We start from the raw sequence: 22,555 nt of genomic DNA, 5'->3' as shown, positions 1-22,555 counted from the left end.
TGTCCGACTTGGTTTTTCATTGTTCCTCACCTGTTTGAAAACACATTAAGAATGAGGGAGAGAATGGATGGGGACTTACCTAGGGATGCATGGAGCTGGTCTGCAGCCACTCTGAGGCCCTCTTAACACTTCCCCACCACACACTCAATTTCCCCTGGTTTGTCCATAGATACATCCAACAATTTTTATGTAAATAAGAAAGAAAGACTCAGCTTTCAATGGAAAATGGTAGGTTGGATTTTATGACTGAAGTGGCAAAAAGAAATAAGGGATTTTATTATGGGGGAGGTCGAAACCCTGATGAAAAACAAAACTCATTGAAATTGTTTGAAAATTCAAGGATTAAATCATGTTATTTTGGATTCAGTAGGAATTAGATTACTCTAAAGCCCCAGGATACTTTATTCTGTAGAATGCATGGAAAGTATAGAAAACAGAAACGAAGAGGGAAAGTCATGGCTAATAACCTGGAAGGCGTATATAGGGAGCCAAAGGCCTGAGGGACGTAACCAACTCAGCATTCCACTGGAGGCTTTATGATCAAACAGCAAACTATTTATCATGAATGCAGGATGTGGGCAAACTCACAACTGCTCCCACTGCCAGAAGGTTTGCTGAGGGCAATTGCTTCCTGGCACCAAGCTCCTTAAGGTTATCTACTGGGACATCTGGAGAATGCAGTCTTGCAAGCCTACTCTGGACAGAGCAGCTGACCCCTTCTTCCAGGCCCCTCTTCCTTCTATCTCTTTTGCCTAATAAATACGGAGGGCTGTGTAAAGCTCAGGGCCCTTGTCCACTAGAGGCAAAGTGCCCCCTGACCCCTTCTTCCAAATCTACTCTTTTGTCTCATGTCTTTTATTCCTGCTTTCACCCCACTTTGTTCAGTCCCCCTAGGTCCGTGCGGGTTACATAGTGGCGCCCTGAACAGCGACAGAATCGGGTGCTCTACAGGTGGCGTCCGAACACAGGGACTATGAGGATGTGAATGAAGAAGGTCTGCTGGAGCAGAGGAATTGAAATTGACAAGGTGAACGGGGACCCCGGGACGAGTCTGCCAGCAGCAGATATAAGATTAGTGCCCTAAAGAGGTACTGGGAGCAGTACTTAAAGGAAGTACTGGAAATGGGAAGTTTTCTGAATCAGGGTAACATGGGGCAGAATTTGTCTGTTGAAGAAAAACATTATATGCAGTTGCTTAAAGTTTTGTTGAAACAAACTGGTGCTCAAGTTAGTTCTCACACTAACTAAGAGGCTATGGGAGGTTATTATGCATAACCCATGGTTTCCACAGGGACTCTTGATGTAGAAAATTGGGATAGAGCAGGAGAAGGATTAAAACAGGCTCATCAAAAAGGTTTTAAAGTTGATTCTTCAGTTTTCTCCACTTGGAGTTTAGTTCATACTGTACTTCTGCCATTATCTCCTTATTATTCTGCAGGACAGCAGCCTGAATCTAAAAATCTGAAAGAATCTGTTGTCCCACCCACAACTCCAGTTGAAAATAAGTAATAGGAGAGGGAGGATAAAAATTGGCCTATACCGCCCCCTCCAGTTGCAGAAACATCTGTACCGCCTCCTTCGGTGGCAGAAACAGAGTCCCCAATACAAAGAATTTTACGCTCTGCCACCACGGCTGGAGAGCCCCTAGGACCTTTCACTTTTCCTATTTCCGTAAGGCCTGATCCAAATAATCCACAGCAGCTTAATCATGAACACACTCCACTAGAGTTTAAGTTGTTAAAGGAATTTAAAAGTGAGTGTGGTAAATAATGGCGTACAGAGCCCATTCACTTTAGGATGGCTAGAATCTATGTTTGGTGCTATGTGTCTTTTACCCTTTGATGTGAAACACTTGGCACGAACTTGCTTGTCTGCTAGTGCATATCTGACATGGAATTTAAACTGGCAAGAACTGGGTGCAGACCAGGCTAGACAGAACCATGCTGCTAGAAACGGAGACATTACAGAGGATAGGCTATTGAGTAATGGCCCTTATTCTGACCTGGTACATCAAATAGCACTCACAAATGCTGCTTATCAGCAGTGCACACAGGCTGCTAAATGTGCCTGGGCCACAATTCCTGAAGAGGGAGTCCCAGTACTATCCTTTTTACATATCATGCAAGGGTCACAGGAACCCTATGCACAATTTCTTGCAAGACTACAAGAGGCAGTGAGGCATCAGATTCCTCATACCGTGGCTGCAGAAATGCTAACCTTTACTCTAGCTCTTGAGCATGCAAATGCAAATTGTAAATGTGCACTGGCACCGGTGAGGTGTACAAAAACTTGGGAAATTTTCTCAGAGCTTGTCAAGATGTAGCAACTGAGCTTCATCGATCTGCAATGTTAGCTGAAGCAATGGCTAATTTAGCTGTTGACAAATCTAAAAAGAGCCAAGGGTCAAACACTAAAATGGGAAAATTTTATAATTGTGGAAAAACGGACATTTTAAAAAGGAATGCCACCAGATCTCAGGACAGAAAGGATCTTACAATGCAGTTCTCACCCGCCCCCCAGTGGAAAGAACACCAGGACTTTGTCCTTACTATAACAAAGGAAATAACTCGGCTAATCAGTGCTGCTCAAAATTTCTTCAGAATGGCACCCCCCTATTGGGAAATGAGATGGGGGCCTGTACCCGGGCCTCACAAACAATGAGGGCATTCCCAATTCAGACCTCAACCCTGTTTCAGGCATGGGTTCCCAGAGGCATATTGATTCCCTCACCCGAGGAACTCCAGGAAGTGCAGGATTAGATCTCCAGACAGAGAAAGGATTACATAAGCTGGGGAAGACAAACCCACCAAGATTCCCACTGGCATTTGGGGACCTTTACCAGCAGGATATATGGGACTAATTTTAGGCAAAAGCTGCCTTAACTTGCAAGGCATTACTGTAGTCCCAGAAGTTGTTGACTCTGATTATGAAGGAGAAATTCAAGTAGTTTTAATGTCACAAGATCTTCGGGTTTTTGAACCGAGAGAATACATAGTGCAATTATTACTTATTCCCTGCAAATTACACCCTTCTCCACGAAAGAAGAAACAAGGAAATAAAGGGTTTGGGAGCACAACTATACGGGAAATCTATCTATCCCAACCCATAGCCTCTAATAGACCCACCTGTGTAGTACAAATTAAAGGAAAGAAATTTTATGGGTTTATGGATGTGGGAGCTGATGTGTCAGTGTTACCGGCAGGTCTTTGTTCTTAGAGCTCCCAAGATGACGGCAAGCCTTTTATTCTCTGACCTGGGGTTCTTGGCCTCACAGATTCCAAGGAATGAAACCTTGGGCCATGCAGTGAGTGTTATAGCTCTATTAGAAGCTCTTCCAAAAGTCGTGCTGCTATCTATGGACTAAAACATACTCAAACAATAATGACCTCTGGTGTTTAGGCTGAATGCTCAGAGCTAATTGCAGTCATTCAGGTTTTACAGCTCACAGCTTCAGATCCTATCAACATTGTCTGTGTTCAGTTTATGTTGTAAATGTAGCCAGTCACATAGAAACTGCTACAATTAAAAGTACACTAAACCCAGAACTGCTAATTTATTTTTAAGACTTCAGCAAATTATTTGTTCTAGTGCAGCTCCTTTTCATATTTCTCATATTCCTTCTCACGCACAACTTCCTGGGCCACTATCTCTAAGTAATGAGAAAACAGACAAACTTACTGCTTCTGTGTTTCAGCAAAATCAACCATCTCATGTGCTTCTGCACCAAAATACTTCTGCCCTTACTCACATGTTCCTACAGGTTTGTATTATATTATACAGTATATCCCTGGAGCCACACCTATAGAAGGATGTAATCCACGAGGTTTGGCTCCAAATGAAATCTGGCAAATGGATGTTGCACACATAGCAACCTTTGATAAGCTGAGCTATGTTCATGTGACTATAGACACTTATTCTCATATGCTGCATGCTACATGTCAAACAGGTGAGACAGCTGGTCATGTACACTGACATTGTCTATTATCATTTGCTCATATGGGGATACCTAAACAATTAAAAACTGACAATGGACCCGCTTATACTAGTCATGCTTTAAAAAATTTCTTGCAGCTTTGGGCTATAACCCATAAAACAGGACTTCCTTGTAATCCTAGAAGACAAGGCATTTAGAGCAGGCACATCAAACATTACAATGCATGTTGTAAAAACAAAAAGTGGGTATAGGAGGCCAACTACCACCTCAATAAAAACTACATTTAGCCTTATTTAGTTTTAATTTTTTGACTCCTGGTATGGATGGTAAGACTCCAGCAGAAAGACATTGGCAAGTGTTAGAGGAAAAGAGGAAAGTTTATCCAAAAGTGTTATGGAAATCCCTGGAAGAAAGACAATGGAAAGGTCTGGTGGATTTACTGATGTGGGGAAGAGAGTATGCTTGTGTTTTTACAGGAGATGGACAAGCCCTGTGGGTGCCCTCAAGGTGCGTGCAACCATGGAACAGGAGACTGGAGGAACCCAGGCCAAACATGGACACGGTCCCTCCGGTACGAGCCATGAGCCAGCTGAGCCTGAGTGCAAAGACGGAGACAAGGCCAACTGGAGTCACAACACAGTTCTAATGTTACATTTGTAAAGAATATCACCACTCAATTTACAGTTTGTGTTTAGATATAGATATAGATATAGATATAGATAGATATACACTTTAAGTTCTAGGGTACATGTGCACAACGTGCAGGTTTGTTACATAGGTATACATGTGCCATGCTGGTTTGCTGCACCCATCAACGTGTCATTTACATTAGGTATTTCTCCTAATGCTCTCGCTCCCCCAGCACCACCCCCCAACAGGCCCTGGTATGTGATGTTCCCCGCCCTGTGTCCAAGTGTTCTCATTGTTCAATTTCCACCTATGAATGAAAACATGCAGTGTTTTATTTTCTGTTCCTGTATTAGTTTGCTGAGAATGATGGTTTCCAGCTTCATCCATGTCCCTGCAAAGGACATGAACTCATCCTTTTTTATGCGCAAAGTATTCCATGGTGTATCCTTATGTCTTTTTGACAGCTAAGAAGGACCAGCTCCAGGTAAACAATACCCAATTGACCTGTAAATCTTACCAGTTATATCACTGCATTAATCATAGGACATTGCAAACACATAATATCTCTACTTTGATGATTTTAGGTTGCATCCCTGGGCTGTGGATTCCTGTTAATCTGTCTGAGCCTTGGGCTGCCACACCTGCTTTGCATTTTGTGAAACTTCTTCTAACTCAGCTTACTCATCATGTCTGTAGAGCCTTAGACATAATAATTTTTGCTATCGTTTCCTTGATCACACTCATAACTTCTGTTGTGATGTCCTCTGTAGCTTTGCATAATTCTATTCAAACAGCTCAGTACATGGAGAACTGGACACACACAGCCGACCAAGCATGGCTACTTCAGAATAAAATTAACACTGAGTTACAAACTGAAGTGGTGTTATGGGAAGTCAGGGACCCCGAACAGAGGGACTAGCTGGAGCTGCAGCACAGGAACATAAATTGTGAAGATTTCATCTTAATATGGATATTTATCAGTTATCAAATAATACTTTTATAATTTCTTATGCCTGTCTTTAATCTCTTAATCCTGTTATCTTCGTAAGCTAAGGATGTGTGTCACCTCAGGACCACTGTTATAATTGTGTTAACTGTACAAATTGATTGCAAAACACGTGTGTTTGAACAATATGAAATCAGTGCACCTTGAAAAAGAACAGAATAACGGTGATTTTTATGGAACAAAGGAAGACAACCATAAGGTCTGCAGGCAAAAAAAGCCATATTTTTCTTCTTGCAGAGAGCCTATAAATGGACGTGCAAGTAGGAAACATATTGCTAAATTATTTTCCTAGCAAGGAATATTAATATTAATACCCTGGGAAAAGAATGTATTCCTGAGGGGAGGTCTATAAATGGCCACTCTGGAAATGTCTGTCTTGTGCAGTTGAGATAAGGACTGAGATATGCCCTGGTCTCCTGCAGAACCCTCAGGCTTACTAGAGTGGGGAAAAACTCCGCTGTAGTAAATTTTTGGTCAGACCAGTTCTCTGCTCTCGAACGCTGTTTTCTGTTAAGATGGTTATCAAGACAATACATGCACCGCTGAACATAGACCCTTATCAGGAGTTTATGATTTTGCTCCCGTCCTGTTTCCTCAGGAGCATGTGATCTTTGTTCTCCTTTTTTCCCTTTGAAGCATGTGATCTTTGTGACCTACTCCCTGTTCTTACACCCCCTCCCCTTTTGAAATCCTTAATAAAAACCTGCTGGTTTTGTGGCTCAGGTGGGCATCACAGTCCTACCAATATGTGATGTCACCCTCAGAGGCCCAGCTGTAAAATTCTTCTCTCTGTACTCTTTCTCTTTATTTTTCAGCCAGCCAACACTTATGGAAAATAGAAAGAACCTACATGAAATATTGGGGGCAGTTTCCTCTGAAATGTGATGTCACCCCTGGTGGCCCAGCTGTAAAATTCCTCTCTTTGTACTGTCTCTCTTTATTTCTCAGCCAGCCAACACTTATGGAAAATAGAAGGAACCTACATTGAAATACTGAGGGTGGGTTCTCCCAATAAAGTGGCAATGTTGAAATCCACAGTTCTATGGTTAGGGGAACAAGCACAAAGCTTGCAATTGCAGGAACAATTGCATTGTCATTTTAAGCAGACTCATATTTGTGTAACCAACTTAGAATATAACCAAAGTGAGTATCTGTGGGACGTGGTGAAAGCCCATTTGCAGGGAGCTTTCACATCCAACATCACCTTTGATATTGGTGAATTACAAAACAAAATTCTTGATTTACATAGGCAAACTCAAGAGTTTCAGCCTTCTTTAGAAGACTGGACCGAATTCCAGCAAGGCCTGGAGAGCCTCAACCCTTGGACCTATCTAAGGCACCACATTAACATCTTACATGTAGTTCTTGGAATAATATTATTTTGTCTCTGTCTTCTGTTCATAACCTGTAAAATCAGATGGACCACCAATAGGAAAATGAGAGCTGCCCACCCTGGCCTTACATTCTTTCAATTAATTCATAAACAGAAAGGGTGATATTTAGGGAGCCTAAGGCACGTGGGACTGACCAACTCAGCATTCCACTGGAGGCTATATGATCAAACAGCAAACTGTTTATCATGAATGCAGGATGTGGGCAAACTCACGACTGCTCCCACTGCCAGAAGGTTTGCTGAGGGCAATCACTTCCTGGCACCGAGATCCTTGAGGTAATCTACTGGGACATCTGGAGAATGCAGTCTTGCAAGCCTACTCTGGACTGAGCAGCTGATCCCTTCTTCAACACCCCCCTTCTCACTATCTCTTTTGTCTAATCAATACGGAGGGTTGTGTAAAGCTCAGGGCCCTTGTCCACTAGAGGCAAAGTGCCCCCTGACCCCTTCTTCCAAATATACTCTTTTGTCTCTTGTCTTTTATTCCTGCGTTTGCCCCCTTTGTTCAGTTTCCCTAGGTCCATGCGGGTTACATAGTGGCGCCCTGAACAGCAACAGAATCGGGTGCTCTACAGAAATAAATTTTTAAGGAAAGATTTAGGACTTAGAGACCCCAGGAGACATACACAAAAATAATAAGAGGATGTGCCCAAACCAGTCTTAAAGTTGTGGCACAGGGTGAGGCAGATGAAGCTGTTACTGAGCCTCAGAGAGTGACTGGTGTTACAGCAAAAGTTAGCAATGGCCTGAAGGGAGGGTTTCTGAAATCAAATATGAATGATTCCCCCTCAGGGAACCCAACCTTGGGAACTACTGCATGGTTCTCTGTATGGGGAAGTATCATTAATGCAGGATAAATTGTGAAATATCACAGGAAGCATCCTGCATCTAGTCAATCTTCTGTTTCCGGGGTGGCCTGTGCAGCTGTGAAGGCAGAGGCCCGACCATCCTGGTGAGTGGCACACAGGGACTGAGATCCAGCCACACTCACCAGGCCATGCTCTGGGAAGGGGGTGAGACCTGGGCAAAGGACACCTCTCTAGGACTGCACAGAAGCCTTTGTGGGCTGGTGGGACATTCCTGTGGTGGTCTTCTGGCTGGGCACTGTGAAATGCTCTGAAGATTTTTCCTTGTACTGTTGCACTAACCCCAGTCCCCTATCACTGCCCCTTCCTCCTGGGCGACCTCATTGATGTTGTGGCCATGTGAATGCTCTGGCCAATGAAATGATGAAGATGATATGGCCTCTGCCAAGCAGACACTGTAAGTATTATTGTGTGATGCTTTCGTCTCTCTTTTTTTTTAAGTTAAAGCAGTTTATTAAGAAAATAAAGGAATAAAAGAATGGCACTCCATAGGCAGAGCAGCTGCCTCTGTCTCTTTTATTTTCCCCTCTGCCTCAAGCCCAACATGCCCAAAATTGGGGCTGCTGGTTCAGCCTGGGTCACAGAATAAAGACATGAGCCACATATCCATTGCTGACCCAGGATGGAGATGGACACAAGAGAGAAACACATTTTTGTCATGTTAACCACTAAGATTTTGATTTGGAGGCCATTTGCTACAGCAATATAACCTAGCGTGAACAGAGAGACACAATGATGTTCCATTTCTTTTCAACCTGGAACAGGAGAATTTCACAGGTGGGCCTCAATTTCACTTTAGTATCTTATTTAGACAAGAAAGTTCATACTGTTCAAATGCCATGTTTAATAGTGCTGGCATTATCACTGCTGTGGCTACCCCATCAGATGTTGCTCACTGACTAATCTTCTCATGTTAGTGAGGATGGACAACATATCAGGCCATAATTCAAAGTAGCAAATAGGAAAAGAGCTTCATCCTAGCATTATGGGACCTTAATTAATGTCCTTTCCTGACAGGTTTCAGAGGCTTTTGCAGGCAGCAGCAGAGCTATTCATCTCACTGACAGTGGGGAACATGGCCAAATGGTTGCCCCCAGAATAGAGGCAGAGTTTCAGGACACTTGTCTGATCTCTGCCCTTGAAGGAACACTCTCACCCTGATTGACACTTTTGCCTGTTATGTCCAAAGAACCAATGGAAAAGCAGGAAAATTATTCCTTCTTCATTTCTCTCTTCATTATTTAAAATTATTCTGTCTTCACTTCTCTCTCCTTTTCTCTGCTTCCTACTTAGCTCTTTAGAAATGCAATTATAATCTTTTATCTCCCCTTCACCAGACACTCCCAACAGAGCAAGTTCATCTAACTATGTGCTCTTAGTTAGTTACAGAGCAGAACTCTCTCCCACCAAGAGACTACCTTGAGACGTAACAGTCAATTTACAAGCCAAAATATGCCCGCTATGAAACTCTCCCACCTGGAAATTTTTTGGCTGCTTTTACAACCTGGTTTTGCCCACAAAGGCACCAGCAATAACCAGCTCAACTGCCTGGTAGACAAGGCACCAAAGCCAGTACCCAGACCCTCTACCTGCTCACTTCCTGCCCTGCATGCCACACCCCCCATTTAAAAGCTTCTGCTTTCTGCTCCAAAGGTGAAGCAGTCACCCTTAAGGAAAGAAGCCTGTACTTCTTCCCCTAAGGTAGCTTTGGAATAAAAGTCACTTTCTTTATACTGAACCTAGCTCTTGTTAATTAGACTCTGCAAGTGATGAGCAACTGAACCCACATTTCAGTTATAATTCCTATGCCTGCTCTTCCTGCCCTGCCTTGGGGACACACACTCCCAGGCACATACATGCACGTACACTGAGACAGCTATGTGAATAACCAACCAGATTCCCTTGGGAAAACCGGTGCTTGGCCTGGCCTTAAATTCCAGACCCTTGGGCATCATACCCAAGACTGCAAGAAAGAGGAGGGGCTGAACCTGAAAAACTTGGAAGAGAAGGTCCAACTGTACAGGTATTTTGTCAGGCATGTGATTTCAGTATAAAATTCTAGAAAAGATGAGTGACACTTTATAAGGAGAGAATATCAACAAAATTTCTCATTTTACTTCTTGCTAAGATGACAGCAGGGAATTGTAAGCAGATGGATGGGCAATCCCCACCTTCAGCGGGGGAGGCCAAGGCCCCAACACACCCTGGGAGAAGAGCTGGGGGCACTGAATGGCTGAGGCTTTCTTGGGGAGCTGGGCCATCTTCTTGGGTTTTACTTCCTGAGGAATGCACAGGCTTCCAGGAGGGCTGTGGGACACAACAGAGCAAGAGATTCAGAAACTAATTTCTTCCAATAAACCAGTTATTTAATCCAATAAATCAAAGAGGACACTACGAGTTTTCTCTGCCCTTCTCCCATCACTGTGAGTCAGTGCTTGCCACACTCATATTCCCACTCTCCTACTCCTAGCGACTACGATGTTCAAGGGAGCCAGAGTCTAGCCCTCACCAGCCAGGGTGTTTCCCTGCTCTGGCCTGAGAGACACAACCACCCTGCACTTGTCTCTGATTGAATCGACTGTCACATTCTCAAGTTCACAAGACATTGGTGGTCCTTTAGCTTCTCCTGGAATGTGAACCTGTTTGCAATCATGTTCATCTGCAGATTCACTCATTCATTCACAGATCCTTACTGAGCACCTGCTTTGTGTGAGTTGCTGTGCTAAGTGCTGGAGACACAGCATGGATAGACTGGCCTGCCCTCAAGAAGCATGTGGTCTATGCAGTCCTGAGCTGGCTGCTCACAAGAAGAGCCCTGTAGCCATATTTCTCAGAGGGTGGTCCTGACCTGCATCACAGTGACCTGAGTTGTTTGTCAATACAGGAAAGGGTTTCTCAACCTCGGCACTATTGACATTTGGGGCCTGATAATAACTCTTTATTGCAGGGGGCTGGCTGTGCTTTGTTTAGTAGCATCCCTGGCCTCTACCTATTTGGTACCAGCAGCACCCTCTAAGTTGTAAGAATCAAAAAATGCTTCTCACATTGCTAAATATCCCCTCAGGGGAAAAATTGTCTCTCATGAAAACCACCGATAAAGACATTTCTGGCCCTGCCCCCATCCCTGGACCAACAGCATCCCCAATGCCCCCGACTCTGGGTGAGGGACCAGGAATAGGAATCTGAATGATTGCAGTGCACAGGGAGCTGTGCGCACTGAAATCCCACAGTTATCACCGGGAGCCTTACAATACTCTATGATGGCTTCTAAATATTTTTAAGGGATTAAATTAATATCAATATATTTCCCTGGTTAAGATATGTTTTCCTACACTTGAATTTTTTTGAGATTTTGTTTTCTCTATAGTTGGCATCTATGGTAACTGTCCAGAATCAGATTTTTTTTTTTTGAGGAAGGGTCTCTCAGTGTCACCTAGGCTGCAGTGCAGTGGTACAATCATAGCTCATTGCAGCTTCAACCTTCTGGGATCAAGCAGTCCTCCTATTTCAGCCTCTCAAGTAGCTGGGACTACAGGTGCCTGACACCACACCAGGTTCATTTTTAAAATTATTTCTGTAGAACAAGGTCTCTCTGTGTTGGCCACGCTGCTCTCAAACTCCTGGGCTCAAGCCATCCTCCCACCTCTGCTTCCCAAGGTGGTGGGATGACAGGTGTGAGCCATCACACCTGGCCAGTTTTGTCATTTCCCAATGCATATGTATATATGCACTTTTCATTTTACTGAATAAAATGGATTATCAGTTTCCAAAGATTTCATGACAGTGCAGTCATTATCCGTACTAAAAAATTTGAAAAAATTTATTACATACTGCTCTATTTTATTCTCTAATTCTTTCATCAATGAGATTATAATTTCCTGAACTGTAAAGAGATATTATCTGTCCCTAACATTTTTACACCTGTGTTCATTCCTGGAATGCTGTTTGGCCCTCAAACCTTGACCTTCACCCATGGTGGTTTCTCGGGGATGCTAGCTAGGGTCTACTTACGGGAGGTTGAGCACTTTTTCAGATTAGTAATAGCTGCGACATACTGTGGTCCCAAATATTTTTCATATGTTGTTTTGCCATGGAGTCTGGCCAGACACTCAGTGTTGTCATTGAACAGAAGGTTTTTGGTTTCAGACCGGAATAAGCAAAACTTGTCCGGGCAATCAGATCCATTTCTCCCAAATTTAGCCTGCGACAAAAGGGCAGACAGTGAGTAGCTAAGGAAAAGAGGAATTTATGGGGTAAAGGAGGCAAAGGGGTATTTCTTCCACCGAAGAACAGCCCTGAGAAAACCATGGGGCAGAAGGAGCTGAGTTTTGGAGTAATTCCACCTCCTTAGTGGAGTCCCCCACCCCACACTCCTGGTGGCAGGCCTGCCCTGGGCAGCATCCAGGCCTCACACCACTTCTGGTCCTACCTCCTACCATCTGCCATCTTTCCTTCCTTCTTAACCTGTGACCTTTTCCCATACAACTTCTTATGGGTGACAAGGTGACAATGGAGGGGTTTTGAGATCTGCCCTCATAAGTCAATTGCTTAGGACATTCTAATATGCAGCTCTTCTAGAGAGGCAGGCTGCTAGGAAAACCCAGGTTCGGCCACTAACCAGCTCAGTGTGCAGGTCGGTCACCCTGCCTCCCTCACACAGTTCCTGCTCTGTCCCAGGGTCCCATGTGGGGAGACTGAGACCCAAACCCCTCAGTCACGGCAGCTCTCTCACCAGCACCAGTGTGTGTGCACAGTAAGGGCTCCATAAAGGCCAGTTATGGTGGCCAGTCTTATTATTCCCGAGTTGTTTTCTTTAAAAGCACACATATAGACATGATGTTATATGATAAAAATAGAAGTTCTAATAAAATCCAAGATTTTAAGAAAATTTTGGGATTTCCTTCTAATCACATTTAGAGAGCCCTAAATCTATAGGGCACCTTCTGAGTTTGCTGTTTTAGAGGCCTGGCCTAGAGCATTGTTCAGTCGGCCCAGGTTCAGGAAATGTCAGCTGAGTAAAAAGTACTACACCAATGCATGTGGGAGGAAGGCTCAGTGGCTTCCTCATTTGCCAGAAGAACAGCAGGAGGGAAAAAGACAGCCTCTGAGCCAGGCAGTGACGGCAACAAGGCCAGTGCACAGAGACTCAGCAGAAATGGAGTGAGTCCCAGAAAGCCCAGAGTCAAAAGCCTCTGTTGTTCTTGTTGACACTCCGGGCAACCCCACAGCATGAAGCCAATACTCTCACCATAAGCTTCAAGCAGAGGGACTAGAGAGGATCGAGTGGGCTGGTGCACCTAGCTCTGTGATCTCCTCACCTAACAGGAGCCCACACAGCTAAGAAAGCACTAGAAGCTCTGTGGTCCATACCTGTTGGTGGAGCAGCACCTGTGTCAGGCGTTCCACCTTATCTATCCGAGACACCACGGCATGATTTGGGGCCATGGCGAGATGGCAGCTTCTAGCCTCAGTCACACGCTTCCGTTTGCCATCGAGGCACAGCAGCTCAAAGTCCTCCAGCTTCAAATCCTTAGCCCATGGCTCAGTGTTATTTCCTGGGGAGAAAAAGAAGATGACATCATCCACGGCTCCCCTGCTTAGCCAAGAAGTCTCTTCTGGGTGGGTATGGCCATCCCACTGACCTCTCAAATGCACACACTGGGGTTGTGGTGATGTGAGGAACAGAGAAGGAGCTTCATCCTACACAAGCTGTGCAAACTTCAAATATACCAAATATTAGTGCTGTGTCCATGCAATGGAATGTTATTCAGCAATAAAAGGGAGTGAAGTTCTGGTACATGCTGCAACATGCATGAACCTCGAAAACGATGCTAAGAGAAAGAAGCCAGTCACAAAAGACCACACAATAGGCTGGGCGTGGTGGCTCACACCTATAATTCCAGCCCTTTGGAGGCCAAGGTGGGAGAATCACTTGAAGCTAGCAGTTCATGACCAGCTTAGGCAACATAGCAAGACCTCATCTCAAAAAAAAAACCCACCACATATGACTCCATTTATATGAAATGTCCAGAATAGGCCAACCTATGGAGACAGAAAGTGGATTGATGGTTGCCAGTGCTGAAGAAGGATGGGGCAATGACTGATAATAGGTGCAGTGGTTTCTTTATGGGAGGATACAAGCGTTCTAGAGTTGGATTTTGTTGATGGCTGCACAACTCTGTGAATGTGCTGGAGATCACTGAATTGTACACTTTGCATGGGTGGATTTTTTAGTATATGAATTCTACCTCAATAAAGCTGTTAAGAGTTTTTATTTTTTTAAAGAAGAAAACCCTCCACCTATGCCATATTTTTCAGTGAGTTCCAGAAAAAGAATAGATGGTTTACATTCAAGGAGAAATTTGTTTCTCCTCCCTTTCATATTCAAGTGCTATTAGTGTAACCAGAGAAAGGAAAGGAACTTTTATAGGTTTATCAAATATATATAGTCAATTCTAACAAAATACAGTTGTAAAGTACCGGAGAAAGTTAAAATTAAATTTGACATCAATCTGATCCCTGGAGATTACTTCAGTGAATGGCTTGTAAATTCTAAATGTGATTGTATGCATGTCTATGTGTGTGCAGATACAGGCTCATTGTTCAGGCTCCTGTTTGTCTCTCTGCTGTCTCCCTTTAAGAAAGTACTTTATTCATTCTCTTGGATTCCTCTATTTGATATTGAAATAATTTCAAATTTACATGTCTGGTTTTAATCTCTGTCCCAAGAGACACTAGAAGGAGCAGAAGCAGAAGGGAGAAGTGACTGTGACTGCAGTGATTACTGAAGGAGGGAGGCCGAAAGTGGAGACAGTTCTTTCTCAGGAAACAAAATAGCAAGTCACCTGCTGAGACTGGGGGGTGGGAATACTGAAGTGGTGCTAAGGAGACAGATGCAGATTGGAAGGTAGCAAATGGCTGAGGACCAGAAGAGTGATTGTTCAAACACTGGCTGGAAGATTATCTTCCATCATCTGCAACCACCTGTAACTTTTTTCCCACTAACTCCCAAGGAGTCTCCAGACCAAGGCTCACATGGAGATGAATGAAGCCCTCTACTTCCTTTTTCATAAAGGGAGGCTTCATTTGCATATGTTCACCCAGTTTTGTAGCATCATCCACAGTTTCCAATAAGCATGCATGATCTCATGCGGGCAGACAGTGTGTTTCTGTGGTTGACTAGATGAAGCCAGGGAGACATTTGCTACTGAGCATGGCTAGTATCTGTGTGTGTGTGAGTGAGTGTGTGTGTGTGTATGTGAGAGAGAGAGAGAGTGTATGAATTTGGTTTCAAAATCCATATGACACCTACAGATGTTATCATGTTGTCTATTGAGATAAAGAATTTTGGAGTTCTTTTAATAAAAAATCTGGAAAATGTTATAAAACCTTCCCAAAGGCAAATCTGAACACTAAGATGTGTTGTGATGCCAAAGACTCTGCTTTGAAGGAGAAAAGGAAACACCTTCACCTACCATCAGTGTTCTGCAAGACTGTGACATCTTTCACAAATGCAACGTCTCCAGCATTCTCAGCCAGGCACCTAAAATGTTCCAGAAAATATACACACAAATTACAGAAGAGAAACTAGTGGGGCTTTCATAAATATTTGTAATATACATTCCAAAAACTGAAATATGGAAGTAAACATCTAAAAGACAACTATTTCTAGGAATTTACTGTTTACAGCAGCAGATCGAACACAGGTGTACCTGCCCTCCTTTTAAAACCCTATATAAAAGACATTACAAAACCAAGAAATCTAAAGATATGCGATCCAGGAAACAGGCAATCTAACATGAAGTGGCACAAAGGAAAGCACCAGAATAATGGTCAACAGGACCCCCAGGACCACAGATGTGCAGGCAGCCTACACAGCAACCAATCCAAACTGCAGCAGGTAGATGGATGCCTTCCGGAGCAGCACTTCCAAGTAAATGATGAAACCGTGATAGCACCCAGAGAGAGAGAGAGAGACAGAGTGTGTGTGTGTGTGTGTGTGTGTGTGTGTGTGTGTGTGTGTGTGTGTGCGCGCGCATGTTGTTAGGAGATTTACATTACTGGCAGAGAGTTTGGGATGAGGTAGTGTTGTGTTTTTTTAAGTGCAGAAAGTTAAGCAAATAAGAAAAGACATTTATGAACTCCAGAGTAAACAAAAAGTTTGTACAATAAGGGAAATATAATATGAGAATAACGCTTACACAGTCATAAGTACTGAATATGACATTAGCGTGTTGGGTGCTGAAGAGAGTTGAAGTTTATGGTTGTGGGGTGGAAGAGGTGCCGGAGGCAGTGTGAGAGGCTAGATCTTCTTCTATAGTACAGAGTCAGCAGAAAGTTAAAAATTAGGAACCAGCATTATAAGAACGATAGAAATAAAGGGGTATGACACTGGTTTCAGCTTTTAATTATTTTGCTATAAATTTCCCCAATCTAGATTCTAGATATAATTTAAACAAAATACAAGAGATTTTCTTCCACTATAAATAGGAATATTAAAATGTGGGTGTTTCCAGTGAACTAATACCTTGCTACAGGTCTGAAAAAAAAAAAAAAGAGGAGCACATGATTTTTTCAGGCTCTTATGAGACGTGTGTTCAGCATTTCTGAGTAGAATCACATTTCCATTTGCAAATCCTTAGTCCCTTAAAGATATTTTTATACATTCACAAAACATTTTTTTTGTTTTGGGTCTTTTTTTATGAGCCACTCATATAGCAAAAGCTACTTTTATGTCATTCCATTACTGGAACAAGGCTGTTGAATTTATATTAAAAAGTTCAAAGACACCCTCAGACACATAACGCCATCTGGTGGTGAAATGTACTCTTGGCAAATGGAGGAAAAGGAACAGGGGAAGATCCTCTCTGCACCCTTCACACTGGTAAATAGTGCCCCTGAGAAGCAACACCCGGATGAATGGCGCTGTAAAACGTGGGGTGTGGTTACAAATCACTAAGTGGTTATAACTTATGAACTCTGAAAACTTGTTTTTTGGCTTATTTTTCACTTCGTTACTGGAGAATAACACTGCAGTTCTGCCATCTCTTTGCCATTTCTAAGGCCAAAGTCAGAGAAAAGGGGAAACCTAAGCCATAGTCGTGACCTAGGTGAGAAGAGAGGGGGTGGCAATGGGAAAGAGAATTATTTCCCATAAATGGAATTGTAGGAAGCACTTAGGATACCACACTCTACCCATCTGATTTTCAGGACGAGGCTATTGAGGCCTACTGCTATTGATCTTGGCTCAAAGCCACAGGGAGAAGCACTGCGGAGCTGAGGTCAGACAGCCCTGGGGCCAGCCTCCACTCTCTGGGGCGGTGGGTGTGGTGGGGACAGCTCTCACTGGGGCCACCGATGAGCCGACCCACAGGATGACCCCCACTCTGCTGTGACAGGTCACATCTGGCCCCTTAGAACTGCAATGCCGACATGCTGAGGGATGAGGTGAGGCCCCATCCTGATGGAGCTCAGTCACAGACTCACCGGAAAGCCCCAGTGTAGCCGTAGTATCTCTCATTGCTGTTGGGCACACACTTATCCTCACCCTGCTCGTTGCCAATACACAGAGCACAGAGATTAGATCTCGGGTCAGACCCAGGGGCACAGCTTTGACTGAAGTATTCATCTGGAGAGAAGGACCACGGGGAGTCAGCTCTTCAAACCTGAGTCCACACAAGCAACCTTTACCTAACAGCCGATGCAGGTTGGTTTCAGTTCATTAGACTTCCCAGGACAGCAATCTAGATAGAACACACTCACCATCACAAAGCAACATGTTGTCACCAACATAGGACCCACCAGAAAAGCTTCATTCAGTCTGTAGGCACAGAAGGACAACCAACTAAGGCTGGGGATGAGAGCTGTGGCTGCCTGGAGGGTCCCGTCATCACAGCCTTGAGGTGGGGACTCAGCTCATGACCGTGATGGCTGTGTGCAGCAGAGCCTGTGAGTTGCCTAGTCCAGGATCTGATTTTGTTTTTGTCAGTAATGGAAACCCTGCTTTGTATCTGGGTGTGCCTGGCCCTTTGGTATAAAGACTAGACTTATCCGACTCCCTGGGACTCATATGGCCATATGGGTAGCTATAGGCCAGTGAAATATCAGCAGGAGTGTTGGGTGCCAGCTTCTCAGAAACAACCTTGAAAGACAATTGGTACATGCCTTTGCCCTTTCTTCTCCTTCTCTTTCTTCATCCTGCACATGGAATGCAGAAGCAGGGACTGGACTTACAGATGCAATGTGGGCCATGAGGTGACCTTGAGCACAGAAGCCACACAAATGGCAGAGTAGCCAAATGATTAAAGCCCAGGTTCCAGACACCATATCGTCTTCATACCAGCCCTAGGCAAACCACCTCTGGACTACATGACACAGAAATTAACTTCTGTCTTGTTTAAGCCTCTACTATTTCAGGAGTTTTCTGTTCCTTGCAGCTGAACCTGATCTGAATTCATTCATTGTGTGATTTAACCCAAGAAAGAATAAACAAAGGTGACAAGAAAGCTCTGCCCCACTGAGCAAATGTCACCCATTATCAGACTCCCACTGCTGCTGGAAGAGCCACACTATGTGTCAACCTCAGGAAAAGCTGGGAGTTCCCATTCCATCCTGGCAGTTTCCCTACAGCTCAGAGGCTACCACGGAGCTGGTGAGGAGCAGAGCCACATGAAAGCTGCCTGCCCCAGCCAGGATCAAAAACCCATGCAGTGGAGCCCCTGCTCTAGGAGACGCCTATACAAGAGGGGAGTCACGTTGAGGATGTGCTACACACCACGCCATGGGGCCCATAGCAGACAGGGCGTGGCTTATGCTGACTAAGATGAGTATGGGGTGTGGTGGGGAGAGAAAACTGCAGAAGCAGGTGGAGCCAGACTCGTGAGGTCTTATTCAGGCTCTTTTGCAGTGTAGAGTAAGCGTCAGTTTTGCTTAGTAACAGGAGTCACCTTTCATGAGGCAAGCAGACATCTTTCCCCAAGCTGGGAAGCCAGAGTTTAAGAGGAATTTAGGTCTGGAGCTCCAAGAGGTAAAAAGCATTTGCACATCTTGGAACTTGCATTTATTCTTAGGGTGCAGCGAAATAGGCAGATATTCCAATCTTTAATCTTGGGGTGGGGTGAATGGGGCATGGGAAGTGCTGTGCAGGGAAACCCCCAGTGCAACCATGTCTCCAGGGGGCAGCCACAGGGAGAATTTCCTTATGCTGGAAGAGGCCTGCAGGCCACTATCAGCCTGCAAATCCCCTCCCCTCCCTTCCCTAAGGTTCCACAGCACAATATGCCTACCCCGCAGGGTGGCCCACCCACCGCACCTTTGGAACTCCTTACCAAATTTGCAGGAGCCCGTCTGGTTGAAGAGCAGGCCCATGGGGATATTCCAGCCTGCAGTCCTGTCCACGGCGGTATGGCAGGACTTCTTGCCTTTCACAGAGTTCCAGGTAAGGCTAGCGTCTGATTTCCTAACCACTGCCACAGCAAGATATCCTGGCATAACAGATGACAGAAAAACAAGTCTTAACCTCCAGGAGGCCCGGCACATGGATTCCAGTGAAGTTGTCTGCAGCCCAGGCCAAAACAGGCCAAGAAGCATCACCAGGCAATGATTCCCGCAAAGACCTGGCCTTTTTAGGTAGACCGAGAAAGCATAAGCTGCTGCCTTATGTTAAGGTGAAACTGATGAAATAAAACAGTAAGAAAAGCTGATTCTTTTAGTGATTACAGGGGACTGTCTTCAACCAGCCACACAATGTCCCTGAGTTACAAACCAGCAATGCATCTCTCAGTGTAAGCTTCTACAGCAACAAACACTATAAACAACAAGAGAGACCCCAACAGTGCATAAATCACCAACCACAGTGTGCATCAGGCAAGAGCACCAACATCCAGCCGGCTAACTGCTGTGTGGGTACAGAGGCACATGTCCCCAGGGACTGCCCTGAGCTGAGTCTGAACCAGCCCTGCACTGGTTGAACTCAACATGGTTGCCATTGTCCTCCTGAGAGAATGCATCTGACAGACACCCACCAAGGGCAAGTCTCTTCTGAAACTGAGCAAGCACCAGCTCTGGTGGGCAGGGGGAGTGGTGCACAGAGCACTGGATTTGACACGAGGGACCCTGGGTCAAGACCAGGATCTACCACAGTATTACCTATGGCTGTGAGTGAGATTCTGGGCATTTGGGGACTCTCGGTGCCACTGTTTCCTCATCCCCATGAGGTGGGGAAGTAGCACCCCCCATTCCATGACCAGGACAAAATGAGGGACTATATGGATGTTCTTTGCCAAGTGTGAAGGTCAATATAAACATTAATTAGAACTATTCCTCTGTGAATTATTTGCACCCTTAAAATTATTGCTCCTAGAAGCCCTATAGCTTCTAGGGCTGCAATTCTTTCTGTTTTTTTACAGTTCCTGCCACTTCCTCTTCCAACAACAAGAACTTATCCTTGACCCTGAAAGTGGCTAATGCCAACTCACCTTCCACAGGTCTATCCACACAATTAGGATCAGGGTCACTGCTTTGTTGGGATTCTGAAAGAATAAAGACAAGCCAGACATCATTATCCATCCAGATGTAGTGAGAAGCCACAAACTCTTAAATCTCAATGATGCAGAATCAAATCCAAAGAGACCGTCCCAGCAGTTCCATGCAGGAGAAATGCATCTATATGTTCAACAAAAGATGTGGCACAGAGATTCACAGCAGCATTATTCACAACAGCCACCAACTGGAAACTACTCAAATGCCCATCCACACTCAAATGATGAATAATCACAGTATACTCACACAGCGACAAGACTGAACAGTCTACAACTACACACTTAGGTGGATGAAAAGCATAACGATGACCAAGAGAAACCAGACATAAAAAAACACATGCTGTGCAACTCCTTTAACATGAAGTTTAAAACACAGGCAAACTTAGATCTGTGCCCTTAGAAGTCAGGAGAGAGGCTTCCCTTGCAGGGGTAAGGGGGCGGGGGACAGGAGGACATAAGGGGCTTCTGAAACTTGCAGTGTTCGATCTGGGCCCGAGTGCATGGACTGTACAGTGTGTGAAGTGTCATGAGTTGTACATTTATGTGCACTTTTCTGTTTGTATGTTATAATTCACAGAGATCTTCTGAAAAATTAAGAAGATAAAACCAACCTGTCCCTTGTTAGTTCTCAACACAATAGGCTTTGTGGGTAACAGGGCCCCTTTCGTTTCTTCTTTCCCTGATTCTCCCTTTTGAATGTATCTGTCCATCATAATGTTTCACCTGCATTCACCGAATGGGATTACTCATTGCCCCACTCCCATGACCCAGAGGGAATATACCAGAGGATGCTAACTCCACTTACTGTAGTTCTCTGCCAGGACAGGCACCAAACCACATTTGCCTGCAGTGTACACATATCCTCCATCCAAACTCATGGCATCAGCTTCTCCTTTCTGCAAAGACAGAGCAGATCTCCAGCACCACAGTGAGGCTGCATCCCGTCCTGCCTGTCTATATAGCTCTCTGAGAGAATGGTTTTCTGTCAGGTGACCAGCGAAACAGCAGAAAGAGATGGACTGTTCAAACTGAGCACCCAGAGGAAACACCATGTGCACCACTAATTCTCTCCCAGCCCTGCCTGCTTTCTGGGCTGTCAATTCAACTGGAAAGACCAGGCACAGGTTGCATTAATCCTCTGTCCTCTGAGCAAAACCTTTTCTGTGCCCCTGGCACTTTGGGGACACCTTCCTGGAGCAGTCTTACTGACTGAGGACACAGATGGGAACAGCTGGCCTCATCTAATCTGAACTCATTAGCACTCCACTCCAAGCACTACACAGAAGTTGTCCAACACATAAGCTGAAGTCGTCATACTGGCCCACCACCAGAACGAACAAGTCCAGGCTACAACACAGGATCATGGACTCATCAGTAGTATGAAATTTCCTCTTTGGCCCAGTAATACTTTTTACAACTATACTAAAAATAGAGATGTGGACAAAGATTTCTACTCAAGAATGCTCACCACAGAATTATTGATAATAGCAAAGTAAGGGACAAAGAGGAATGGGGGCATGACTAAACTGAGCCATATTCACATAAAAGATATCCTGGAAGCATGTTTAAAAAATGTTTTCGTCCCAGTGCTGTGGCTCACACCCGTAATCCCAGCACTTTGGGAGGCCGAAGCAGGAAGACTGCTTGAGCCCAGGAGTTTGAGACTAGCCTGGGCAACAAAGCGAGACTCTGTCGCTACAATAATAATAATTATTATGCAGGTGTGGTGGCGTATGCCTATAGCCCCAGCTACTTGGGAGGCTGAGATGGGAGGATCACTTGAGCCCAAGAGTTCCAGGCTGCAGTGAGCTGTGGTCGCACCACTGCACTCCAGCCTGGGTGACAGATCAAGAATCTGTCTCTTAAAAAAAAAAAAAAATTAACGTTTTCCAAGAGTAAATATTCATGTGGAAGAATGCCCATTATACGCTGTTTAGTGAAAAGGGCTTAAAAATGACATAACTGAAACACTTCATTATTGTTGCATGCATATCTGTAGACGTGCAGAGAAATACTGGAATGGAGAATTAGCCAGACTTTAACCATGTCTGTCCCTCTGTGTGAGACCACAGGTAGTTTCGGGGGTTTGTTGTTGTTTTGTTTTAACATAATACCTTTCCATATTTTCCAAATTCCTTACAATAATCCTGAGTTGTTCTTATAACCAAAGGAGTGGGAAACCCACAG

General features: G+C 44.5%; 1 protein-coding gene across 1 annotated transcript in view; it reads right to left on the bottom strand.

Annotated features, from left to right (window-relative positions):
• Window positions 1–9,555: 9,555 nt before the first annotated feature.
• The window catches only part of LTF (lactotransferrin), a 29,088-nt gene continuing 16,088 nt past the window's right edge, over window positions 9,556–22,555 (bottom strand). Inside the window, exons 10-17 of the mRNA XM_054483146.1 lie at window positions 21,174–21,264; window positions 20,306–20,359; window positions 19,157–19,312; window positions 17,316–17,457; window positions 15,305–15,372; window positions 13,200–13,384; window positions 11,841–12,030; window positions 9,556–10,136 (exon numbers count right to left, since the gene is read on the bottom strand). Coding sequence (XP_054339121.1) covers window positions 10,102–10,136; window positions 11,841–12,030; window positions 13,200–13,384; window positions 15,305–15,372; window positions 17,316–17,457; window positions 19,157–19,312; window positions 20,306–20,359; window positions 21,174–21,264 — 921 coding nt within the window. The 3' untranslated portion in view covers window positions 9,556–10,101. The remainder of the gene's footprint in view (window positions 10,137–11,840; window positions 12,031–13,199; window positions 13,385–15,304; window positions 15,373–17,315; window positions 17,458–19,156; window positions 19,313–20,305; window positions 20,360–21,173; window positions 21,265–22,555) is intronic.

This window comes from Pongo pygmaeus, chromosome 2 (genome assembly GCF_028885625.2).
Source record: "Pongo pygmaeus isolate AG05252 chromosome 2, NHGRI_mPonPyg2-v2.0_pri, whole genome shotgun sequence".
Lineage (NCBI taxonomy): Eukaryota > Metazoa > Chordata > Mammalia > Primates > Hominidae > Pongo > Pongo pygmaeus.
This window is presented reverse-complemented; position numbering and strand designations above follow the sequence as displayed.